This window comes from Oncorhynchus kisutch, unplaced genomic scaffold (genome assembly GCF_002021735.2).
Source record: "Oncorhynchus kisutch isolate 150728-3 unplaced genomic scaffold, Okis_V2 Okis04b-Okis11a_hom, whole genome shotgun sequence".
Taxonomy (NCBI): domain Eukaryota; kingdom Metazoa; phylum Chordata; class Actinopteri; order Salmoniformes; family Salmonidae; genus Oncorhynchus; species Oncorhynchus kisutch.
Window position 1 is genome coordinate 3,261,046 of NW_022261981.1, and position 12,500 is coordinate 3,273,545.

Below are 12,500 nucleotides of genomic sequence, written 5' to 3' on the forward strand. Positions count from 1 at the left end.
CACATTGGCTCTGTACCGTACCCCTGTATATAGCCTCCACATTGGTCGGTACTTCTGTACCGTACCCCTGTATATAGCCTCCACATTGACTCTGTACGGTACCCCCTGTATATAGCTCCACATTGACTCTGTACCGGTACCCCCATATAGCCTCCACATTGACTCTGTACCAGTACCCCCTGTATATAGCCTCACATTGACTCTGTACCGGTACCCTGTATATAGTCTCCACATTGACTCTGTACCGGTACCCCCTGTATATAGCCTCCACATTGACTCTGTACCGGTACCCCCTGTATATAGCCTCCACATTGACTCTGTACTGGTACCCCCTGTATATAGCCTCCACATTGACTCTGTACGGTACCCCCTGTATATAGCCTCCACATTGACTCTGTACCGGTAACCCCTGTATATAGCCTCCACATTGACTCTGTACCGGTACCCCTGTATATAGTCTCCACATTGACTCTGTACCGGTACCCCTGTATATAGCCTCCACATTGACTCTGTACCGGTACCCCTGTATATAGCTCCACATTGACTCTGTACCGGTACCCCCTGTATATAGCCTCCACATTGACTCTGTACCAGTACCCCCTGTATATAGCTCCACATTGACTCTGTACCGGTACCCCCTGTATATGCCTCCACATTGACTCTGTACCGTAACACCCTGTATATAGCTCCACATTGACTCTGTACCGGTACCCCCTGTATATAGCCTCCACATTGACTCTGTACCGGTACACCCTGTATATAGCCTCCACATTGACTCTGTACCGGTACCCCTGTATATAGCCTCCACATTGACTCAGTACGGTACCCCCTGTATATAGTCCACATTGACTCTGTACAGGTACCCCTGTATATAGCCTCCACATTGACTCTGTACAGTAACCCCTGTATATAGCCTCACATTGACTCTGTACCGGTATACCCCTGTATATAGTCTCCACATTGACTCTGTACCAGTACCCCTGTATATAGCTCCACATTGACTCTGTACCGGTACCCCCTGTATATAGCCTCCACATTGACTCTGTACCGGTACCCCTGTATATAGCCTCCACATTGACTCTGTACCGGTACCCCTGTATATAGCCTCCACATTGACTCTGTACCGTACCCCTGTATATAGCCTCCACATTGACTCTGTACGGTACCCCTGTATATAGCCTCCACATTGACTCTGTACCAGTACCCCCTGTATATAGCCTCCACATTGACTCTGTACTGGTACCCCTGTATATAGCCTCCACATTGACTCTGTACCGGTACCCCTGTATATAGCCTCCACATTGACTCTGTACGGTACCCTGTATATAGCCTCCACATTGACTCTGTACCAGTACCCCCTGTATATAGCCTCCACATTGACTCTGTACCCGGTACCCCCTGTATATAGCCTCCACATTGACTCTGTACGGTACCCCCTGTATATAGCCTCCACATTGACTCTGTACTGGTACCCCTGTATATAGCCTCCACATTGACTCTGTAACCCCTGTATATAGCCTCACATGACTCTGACTGGTACCCCCTGATATAGCCGCCACATTGACTCTGTACTGCGTACCCCCTTGTATATAGCCTCCACATGACTCTGACTGCGTACCCCCTGTATATAGTCTCCACATGACTCTGTACTGCCGTACCCCTGACTATATAGCTACCACCCATTGACTCTGTACTGGTACCCCCTGTATGTATGAGCCCTCCACATGGACTCTGTAATGTACCCCCTGTATAAGCCTCTCACACTGACTCTGTACTGTACCCCCTGTATATAGCCTCACATGACGTCTGACCAGTACCCCCTGTCTATAGCCTCCACATTGATCTGTACCGTAATACCCTGTATATAGCTCTCCACATTGACTCCCTGTACTGGTCCCCCTGTATATAGCCTCCACCTGACTCTGTAACTGCGGTACCCCCTGTATATAGCCTCTCCACATTCGATCAGTACCAGTACCCCCTTTAATAGCCTCCACATTGACTCAGTACCGTAATACCCTGTATATAGCCTCCACATGACTCTGTACCGTAATACCCTGTATATAGTCTCCACATTGACTCTGTACCAGTACCCCCTGTATATAGCCTCCACATTGACTCAGTACCAGTACCCCCCTGTATATAGCCTCCACATTGACTCTGTATCAGTACACCCTGTATATAGTCTCCACATTGACTCAGTACCAGTACCCCCTGTATATAGCCTCCACATTGACTCTGTATCAGTACACCCTGTATATAGCCTCCACATTGACTCTGTACCGTAACACCCTGTATATAGCCTCCACATTGACTCTGTACCAGTACCCCTGTATATACCCTCCACATTGACTCAGTACCAGTACCCCCTGTATATAGCCTCCACATTGACTCAGTACCAGTACCCCCTGTATATAGCCTCCACATTGACTCAGTACCAGTACCCCCTGTATATAGTCTCCACATTGACTCTGTACTGGTACCCCCTGTATATAGCCTCCACATTGACTCAGTACCAGTACCCCCTGTATATAGCCTCCACATTGACTCTGTACCAGTACCCCCTGTATATAGCCTCCACATTGACTCGGTACCAGTACCCCCTGTATATAGCCTCCACATTGACTCAGTACCAGTACCCCCTGTATATAGCCTCCACATTGACTCAGTACCAGTACCCCCTGTATATAGTCTCCACATTGACTCTGTACCAGTACCCCCTGTATATAGCCTCCACATTGACTCAGTACAGGTACCCCCTGTATATAGCCTCCACATTGACTCTATACCGGTACCCCCTGTATATAGCCTCCACATTGACTCAGTACAGGTACCCCCTGTATATAGCCTCCACATTGACTCTATACCGGTACCCCCTGTATATAGCCTCCACATTGACTCTGTACCGGTACACCCTGTATATAGCCTCCACATTGACTCTGTACCGGTACACCCTGTATATAGTCTCCACATTGACTCAGTACCAGTACCCCCTGTATATAGCCTCCACATTGACTCAGTACCAGTACCCCCTGTATATAGCCTCCACATTGACTCTGTACCGGTACCCCCTGTATATAGTCTCCACATTGACTCAGTACCAGTACCCCCTGTATATAGTCTCCACATTGACTCTGTACCGGTACCCCCTGTATATAGTCTCCACATTGACTCAGTACCAGTACCCCCTGTATATAGCCTCCACATTGACTCTGTACCGTAATACCCTGTATATAACCTCCACATTGACTCTGTACCGGTACCCCCTGTATATAGTCTCCACATTGACTCTGTACCGTAACACCCTGTATATAGTCTTCACATTGACTCTGTACCGTAACACCCTGTATATAGCCTCCACATTGACTCTGTACCGTAACACCCTGTATATAGCCTCCACATTGACTCTGTACCGTAACACCCTGTATATAGCCTCCACATTGACTCTGTACCGGTACCCCCTGTATATAGCCTCCACATTGACTCTGTACCAGTACCCCCTGTATATAGCCTCCACATTGACTCTGTACCGGTACCCCCTGTATATAGCCTCCACATTGACTCTGTACCAGTACCCCCTGTATACAGCCTCCACATTGACTCTGTACCGTAATACCCTGTATATAGCCTCCACATTGACTCTGTACCGTAATACCCTGTATATAGTCTCCACATTGACTCAGTACCGTAATACCCTGTATATAGCCTCCACATTGACTCTGTACCGTAATACCCTGTATATAGCCTCCACATTGACTCTGTACCGTAATACCCTGTATATAGTCTCCACATTGACTCTGTACCGTAATACCCTGTATATAGCCTCCACATTGACTCTGTACCGTAATACCCTGTATATAGCCTCCACATTGACTCAGTACCGTAATACCCTGTATATAGCCTCCACATTGACTCAGTACCGTAATACCCTGTATATAGCCTCCACATTGACTCTGTACCGTAATACCCTGTATATAGCCTCCACATTGACTCTGTACCGTAATACCCTGTATATAGCCTCCACATTGACTCTGTACCGTAATACCCTGTATATAGTCTCCACATTGACTCTGTACCGGTACCCCCTGTATATAGTCTCCACATTGACTCTGTACTGGTACCCCCTGTATATAGCCTCCACATTGACTCTGTACCAGTACCCCCTGTATATAGCCTCCACATTGACTCTGTACCAGTACCCCCTGTATATAGCCTCCACATTGACTCTGTACCAGTACCCCCTGTATATAGCCTCCACATTGACTCTGTACCAGTACCCCCTGTATATAGCCTCCACATTGTTATTTCACTGCTGCTCTTTAATTACTTTGATGTCTTATTCTTATCTGTATTTTTTAAAACTGCATCTTTGTTTAGGGCCTCGTTAGTAAGCATTTCACTGTAAGATGAAACACCTGTTGTATTCAGAGCATATGACCATTTCAATTTGATTTCATTTGATTAGATTAACCCTGACCTTGGAGGCATCATATATCTGCCCAAAAGTTGTTCCTATATATCTGCTCCCTTGAGAGTTAAATCTTTCTGCTCGTGGTTGTGAAGTTGTTAGCGGGGGATAAAAGCTAGCTAATGTTTAACTGTGGGGAGTGAAGAAATCTTGAGATTTAATCTTTACAACCCTGTCATACAAGGTCAGCGAAGACCTCAACCTAATGTACACATGTATGCATTGCTACAGACACACACATGCAATGCCCTCCCCCTCTTTCTCTGAGGATTAATCATTGCTCTCTGTGCTGCATGTCATTAGCAAAGGCTTCAAACTCACAGTCACGTCTGGATATTTATATTGTAGAATCGATTTTTCCCCCCCTCTCTCTCATATGTCCTTCTCTCCCCTCTAAATGTTTCCCTCTCATTTCTACCATCGTTATCCCCTCCTATCCTCTCTCTTTCTCTGTGTGTCCTTTGCTCCACCTTTGCTCTACTTAGTGTTTCTCTGCTCTCTTCTCTCTCTATACTGTAGGTCTGTCCAGATGACTTAGTGTTTCTCTCTCTATACTGTAGGTCTGTCCAGATGACTTAGTGTTTCTCTTCTCTCTCTATTTTGTAGGTCTGTCCAGATGAGTTGGTGTTTCTTGACAATAACCCTTCTCTCCTTCTCTCCTCCTCATATCCTCTTCTCTACCCTCTCTCTCTAGGTCTGGCCAGGTGTGGCAGTGTTTCCAGACTACACTAACCCCAGCTGTAAAGAGTGGTGGATTGATGAGTACGTCAGATTATTCAAAGAAATCAAACATGACGCTCTGTGGATTGTAAGTCTATTCTACTAATGCTTGGTTGTACTATATTTATGTTCAAGTCTGACATCCACATCCATACATCCCAACTCTGTCTTCTTCCTGACAGGATATGAATGAGGTGTCTAACTTCATGAAAGGCTCCATCAAGGGATGTGATGACAACAATCTCAACTACCCTCCCTTCACTCCTAGTAAGGCTGTTTAGTAACCCTCAACTACCCTCCCTTCACTCCTAGTAAGACTGTTTAGTAACCCTCAACTACCCTCCCTTCACTCCTAGTAAGACTGTTTAGTAACCCTCAACTACCCTCCCTTCACTCCTAGTAAGACTGTTTAGTAACCCTCAACTGCCCTCCCTTCACTCCTAGTAAGGCTGTTTATTAACCCTCAACTGCCCTCCCTTCACTCCTAGTAAGGCTGTTTAGTAACCCTCAACGTCCCTCCCTTCACTCCTAGTAAGGCTGTTTAGTAACCCTCAACTGCCCTCAACTACCCTCCCTTCACTCCTAGTAAGGCTGTTTAGTAACCCTCAACTGCCCTCCCTTCACTCCTAGTAAGGTTGTTTAGTAACCCTCAACTACCCTCAACTACCCTCCCTTCACTCCTAGTAAGACTGTTTAGTAACCCTCAACTACCCTCCCTTCACTCCTAGTAAGACTGTTTAGTAACCCTCAACTGCCCTCCCTTCACTCCTAGTAAGGCTGTTTATTAACCCTCAACTGCCCTCCCTTCACTCCTAGTAAGGCTGTTTAGTAACCCTCAACGTCCCTCCCTTCACTCCTAGTAAGGTTGTTTAGTAACCCTCAACTACCCTCAACTACCCTCCCTTCACTCCTAGTAAGACTGTTTAGTAACCCTCAACTACCCTCCCTTCACTCCTAGTAAGACTGTTTAGTAACCCTCAACTGCCCTCCCTTCACTCCTAGTAAGGCTGTTTATTAACCCTCAACTGCCCTCCCTTCACTCCTAGTAAGGCTGTTTAGTAACCCTCAACGTCCCTCCCTTCACTCCTAGTAAGGCTGTTTAGTAACCCTCAACTGCCCTCAACTACCCTCCCTTCACTCCTAGTAAGGCTGTTTAGTAACCCTCAACTGCCCTCCCTTCACTCCTAGTAAGGTTGTTTAGTAACCCTCAACTACCCTCAACTACCCTCCCTTCACTCCTAGTAGGCTGTTTATTAAGCCAAATCAGTACACTGGTATCTCTGATCAAAGGAGCCACGTTCTATTTTTTTTAATTAACAGGAAACACAAACTTTTTTGAATATAAAAAACTGCAGACAAAAAAATATATCCTCCACGCTTCTCTCTCATTCTGTCCTCCTCCTCCTCAGGTATCCTGGATGGGGTGTTGTACAGTAAGACTCTGTGTATGGACTCAAAACAGACCTGGGGAAACCACTATGATGTCCACAGTCTCTATGGATACGCCATGGTTCTAGCCACCAGAGAGTGAGTAGGGATCTTCCTATGTGTGTAGAACTTGTACTGAAGCTCTGCCATAGAATGGACTATTTAGTCTGTATACTTGAATTCCACCAGCATATCCTTATCACTGTAAAATGATCTAGGTCTAGAGTTAGAGGCCTTGCTATGTGCTGAGTGAGGCTGAACTGTCCTGATGTTTCAGAGGTGAGTTGTGATGATTTGTCTAAATAAATAGAGCATCATTAAAAATAGAGCCTGGGGCGCTGTCATTGGGTCGGCTTGTCAAATGAGGATTGTTGTGTCTCGGAGGTAAATCCCTATGCACGCATAACCACCCGCACGCACACACAGAGTTATGTCTCAGCGGAGAATCCTGACACAGCTCTTTGAGTTACATTGTCTTCTGAGAGGCCTCCTCCATCGCTGACTCATCCTGTTAGCATACCGCCCGCTAGCTCCACTCCTCTGTCACTTCATCCTGTTAGCATACCCCTTGCTAGCTCCACTCCTCTGTCACTTCATCCTGTTAGCATACCGCTCGCTAGCTCCACTCCTCTGTCACTTCATCCTGTTAGCATACCGCTCGCTAGCTCCACTCCTCTGTCACTTCATCCTGTTAGCATACCGCTCGCTAGCTCCACTCCTCTGTCACTTCATCCTGTTAGCATACCGCTCGCTAGCTCCACTCCTCTTTAGTCCTGACTTTAATTTTTTATTCTGTCTATTTCTCTCTCGGCTAATTAAAAGGCCTTATTGTCAGGAGACACACTTTATAAACATCATCAGAACATAATATTGTCATGAAAATCAATGGCCGTTCGATTTAGCTAGCTAATTAGAGCAGTAAAGCAGTTATGATGATAATCTCAATCTCTCTCATTCTCTCTACACATCACTTCCTCTCCCCCTACTCTCCCTGTAGTGCTCTAGAGCGTGTGTTTGAGGGGAACAGGAGCCTGATACTGACCCGCTCGTCCTTCCCTGGTGTGGGGAAGTACTCCGGCCACTGGCTGGGTGACAATGCTGCTAACTGGAACGACATCAAATGGGCCATACCTGGCATGCTGGAGTTTGGCCTGTTCGGAATCCCCTACGTGAGTACCTCAACGCGATGTCCAACGGTTTGATACCGTCATCTATTGATTTAACAGGTTGGGCTATTTATCTGTTTGGAGACTGAAAAGTGTCTTGACTGGAAGCTGGTTCTTTACTCCCACAGCTGAGACAGAGGCAGGTAAGTGAGAAACACTTACTGATGAGATATTAGAATGGTTAGAAACCGTTTGGCTCTGGGCTCAGACAAGTAACATTGCAAACGTCAGTGAGAAACCAACACGCACATGCTCACAGACACACACACACCTCCAGGTGTGACAGGGAGTGTTAGAGTTGCCAACCACAGTCCTGAAGAGACTCTGTCCAAGAGGTTTTCCAATTCTTGTTTGGCACACACACCCATTCAAACTCACTCTCTCTTTCAATTACACACACACACAAACACACACACACACACACACACACACACACACACACACACACACACACACACACACACACACACACACACACACACACACACACACACACACACACACACACACACACACACACACACACACACACACACACACACACACACACACAGACACTCCTGGCATAAGGAGACTTGGATTTGGATCGATGTCCTCCCATTGAGCATGCTGTTAAAGTGCCCTGCTATCAAACAATAGCAACACCCAAACACACTGCTCTCAAAGGATGGGCCATTGATTGGGTATTTTCTTTTATGCTTACCATATGCAATTACCAAAACAGAGACTGCATACATGTATTCTGCCAATTTAGCCTTATTGAATTGTTTTAACAAATGGAAACCAATATAAGACAAGATAAACAATTCCATTCCAGACCCTGCTGTATAGTTTCAAATACTAGTTTCAAATGCTATATCTGTGTGCTTTCCTGAATTTTTTTGTTGTTGTGAGTGTGTCAGTGTTTGTAACGTTCTGTCTTGTCCTGTGTTGTGTGTTTTCAGATCGGTGCTGATATTTGCGGTTTCTTTGACGACGTGTCAGAAGAGTTGTGTCGTCGTTGGATGCAGGTTGGAGCATTCTATCCCTTCAGCCGGAACCACAACGCCCAGCATTACAAGGTTCCCTTGTTTCTTTATGACACCATGTACAGTATGGAGTCAAAACGTTTCAAATGTATGGATCCAAGTATGGATATGTCAAAGTAAAAACAGAGAAGGATTTCTGATGAAGGTTCATGTTGTCAACTTTTCGGCCTAAGGGCCTTTTTCAAAACAAGTCACAGTTTCAATGCTCAGTCTCCCTTTACATTGTGATTGGAGACGGCTCAAGACTTAGATAGGATAACAATGCAGGGTCAGTCCAGGGCAGCGAAGGGGACATTGCCCTACATAGGGTGCCGTCTTTCGGATGGGACCTTTAAATGGGTGTCCTGACTGTGGTCAACAAAAGATCCCATGTCACCTATCATAAGTGTAGGGGCGTTAACCCTGGTGTCCTGGCTAATTTCCCCATCTGGCTATTATACCTTCACTATAACCTAATCACCTCCAGCTTCCAATTGGCTCATTCATCCCATTCCACATCCCCCCTGTAACACTTCCCCAGTTCGTTGCTGTAAAAGAGAACATGTGAACGACTGCCTCGGTTCGGTCTTATGTAGCAGCATTTATGTTTTTTTTACATTGGATCAGAGTAGAGACGCAGAGCTAGAAAATTGTATATCCTACACTATGCTTGAAGAACAATGGGGCAAGTAATTCTGCTTTGAATCTTTTGTGAAAATGGTCCTTGAATGTTTTGGTACACCTACTGGAGAGCTCTTCTTTGTCTACACCCATTCAACATCGTTCACACCTTCTTAACCCATCTCTTTAAGGATTCAAATGTGAGGTCATGTAGCAAACAAACACTATATCAAATCAAATCAAGTTTATTTGTCACATGCACAGGATACAGAAGGTGTAAATGGCACAGTGAAGTGGTAACTTGCATATATTACAAATATTTTATCATTATTCAATGATGCTTACCCGACGCCAGTTTAGGCTCCTCAGAGGAAGAAAGGAAGGACTATCATCCTCAGATAATTTCATAAAAAAATGTGAATTGTAAAACATTTAAAAAGCTATAACTTTTAGATAAAACTAAAGTAAATATAATTACGTCACCAAATAACTGATTAAAACACACTATTTTGCAAAGAATGTCTACAGTAGCCTCAGCAGCACTCTGTAGGGTAGCACCATGGTGTAACTTCTGTCCTCCTCTGGGTACATTGACTTCAATACAAAACCTAGGAGGCTCATGGTTCTCACCCCCTTCCATAGACTTACACAGTAATTATGAGAACTTCCAGAGGACGTCCTCTGCCTATGTCCGCCTGCTTGTGTAACAATTAACTGGCTGTACACTAACGTTACTGCATGATTGTAGTGGGTTTAGTAACATGTTATTATTATTTGTAATTATTATTTTTAAAAAATGCAAAATTCAGATCAACAATTTACATTGTTACATCATACGAAACAGAACGTAGGTATTAACGAGAAAATACTAAAACATACAAAACATATAAAGTAATACAAAAATGTACAATTCTAGTTGTAATCACTTAGAAAAAATCTTATTATAATGGTTCAGGAAAATGTTCTTCTTGTTGTTATTCACTATTTTAATAAAATAGTTCAATTCAATCATAAATCAGTGTAATTCTGGTATAGAATTTTAGAATTTTTGTTTGTCTATAAAGTTATTGGCAACAAGAAAGAAAAATTCACAATCATTTCAATGGTCTTGTTATCATTGCAATAGTAACATATTATATCCTTCACGTCAAAAACATGGGTGGTGATCATAATGGGAAATGCAAGGTTTTCCCAAAATTCTGACAAAAATTTACATTCAAAGAACAAGTGAGACAGATTCTTACCTTGAAGATTGTGTCTTATATATTTATTACAACAAGATTTCTCAAGTAAGCCCACGCCTTCCAATCTGAATTCTGGATAAACTGTGTGATCATTACCAAAGCTAAAATTAGTTTTCATTAGTGTAGTTAGACCAATGGGAACGGCTTTGATCACAGAAATAAACTCTCTGAAAGGTATTGGGAACTCTTTCAATGTTATAAATTGTTCATATCTGAGAATATTACCCTTGATTATGTTAGGTCATAGCCAATTCCAAAAAACACACAGCCATTTTTCCAGCCAAAGGGAGGAGTCACAAAAAGCAGAAATATAGATCAAATGAATCACTAACCTTTCATGATCTTCATCAGATTACACTCATAAGACATCATGTTACACAATACATGTATGTTTTGTTCGATAATGTGCATATTTATATCCCAAAAACTCAGTTTACATTGGCGCCTTACGTGCAGAAATGTTTGGATTCCAAAAAGTCAGGTGATTTTGCAGAAAAACTCATAATAAACATTGATAAAAGATACAACTGTTATTCACAGAATTAAAGATAGACTTCTCCTTAATTAATGGACTTTATGGAACAAATCAGTCATTTTTTGTCGAACTGGGATTCCTGGGAGTGCTGTATCAGATTTTTTTAAAACTTCATGGAAAAAGCATAATCTGAAAATGGCGCTCAGAACCCAAAAACAGCCAGAGGAATATCCGCCATTTTGGAATCAACAAAGTTAGAAATTACACAATAAATATTCACTTACCTTTGATGATCTTCATCAGAAGGCACTCCCAGGAATCCCAGTTTGACAATAAATTACTGTTTTGTTCCATAAAGTCCATCATGTATATCCAAATAGCCACTTGTTGTTAGCGTGTTCAGCCCAGTAACCCATCTTCATGAGGCGCGAGAATTTCGTCCAGACAAAAACTCAAACAGTTCCGTTAGAGGTCGTAGAAACAAGCCAAACGATGTATGGAATCTATCTTTAGGATGTTTTTAACATAAAACATCAATAATGTTCCAACCGGAGAATTCCTTTGTCTTCAGAAAAGCACTGGAACGAGAGGTAACTCTGTCGGGAGCTCGCGTCATGAGTCCAAGGCTCTCTGCCAGACCACTGACTCAAAGAGGTTTCATGAGCCCCTCCTTTATAGTAGAATTCTCATTCAAGTTTCTAATGGCGGTTGACATCTAGTGGAAGCCGTAGGAAGTGCAACTTTATCCATATCTCAATGTGTATTTGATAGGCCAAGCTTTGAAAAACTACAAACCTCAGATTTCCCACTTCCTGTTTGGATTTCTTCTCAGTTTTTTGCCTGCCATATAAGTTATGTTATACTCACAGACATCATTCAAACAGTTTTAGAAACTTCAGAGAGTTTTCTATCCAACACTAATACTAATATGCATATATTAGCGTCTGGGACTGAGTGGGAGGTAGTTTGCTCTGGACACGCTTTTCATCCAAAAGTGAAAATGCTGCCCCCTATCCCAAAGCAGTTAAAAGATGAACTTCTTGTTAATCCAGCCGCTTTGTCAGATTTCAAAAAGGCTTTACGGCGAAAGTATACCATACGATTATCTTAGGACAACGCCCTGCTTACAAAAGCATACAAATATTTTCCAACCAAGCAGAGGCGTCACGAAAGTCAGAAATAGCAATAAAATAAATCACTTACCTTTGAAGATCTTCCTCTGTTGGCAATCCAAAGGGTCCCAGCTACACAATAAATTGTTGTTTTGTTCGATAAGTCCCTCTTTATATCCAAAAAACTCTGTTTTGTAGGCACTTTTTGTTCAGTAATCCACTGGCTCAAAGGCGGTCAAAACACGCAGATGACTACATC

The 12,500-nt window shown here is 43.5% G+C and overlaps 1 protein-coding gene across 1 annotated transcript in view; it reads left to right on the forward strand.

Annotated features, from left to right (window-relative positions):
* Nucleotides 1–5,162: 5,162 nt before the first annotated feature.
* The window catches only part of LOC109909504 (maltase-glucoamylase, intestinal), a gene marked incomplete at its 5' end in the record, with an annotated part of 22,779 nt that continues 15,441 nt past the window's right edge, over nt 5,163–12,500 (forward strand). The window contains 5 exon segments of the mRNA XM_031813184.1: nt 5,163–5,276; nt 5,371–5,455; nt 6,598–6,715; nt 7,614–7,785; nt 8,727–8,843. Of these exon segments, the coding sequence (XP_031669044.1) occupies nt 5,163–5,276; nt 5,371–5,455; nt 6,598–6,715; nt 7,614–7,785; nt 8,727–8,843 (606 nt within the window).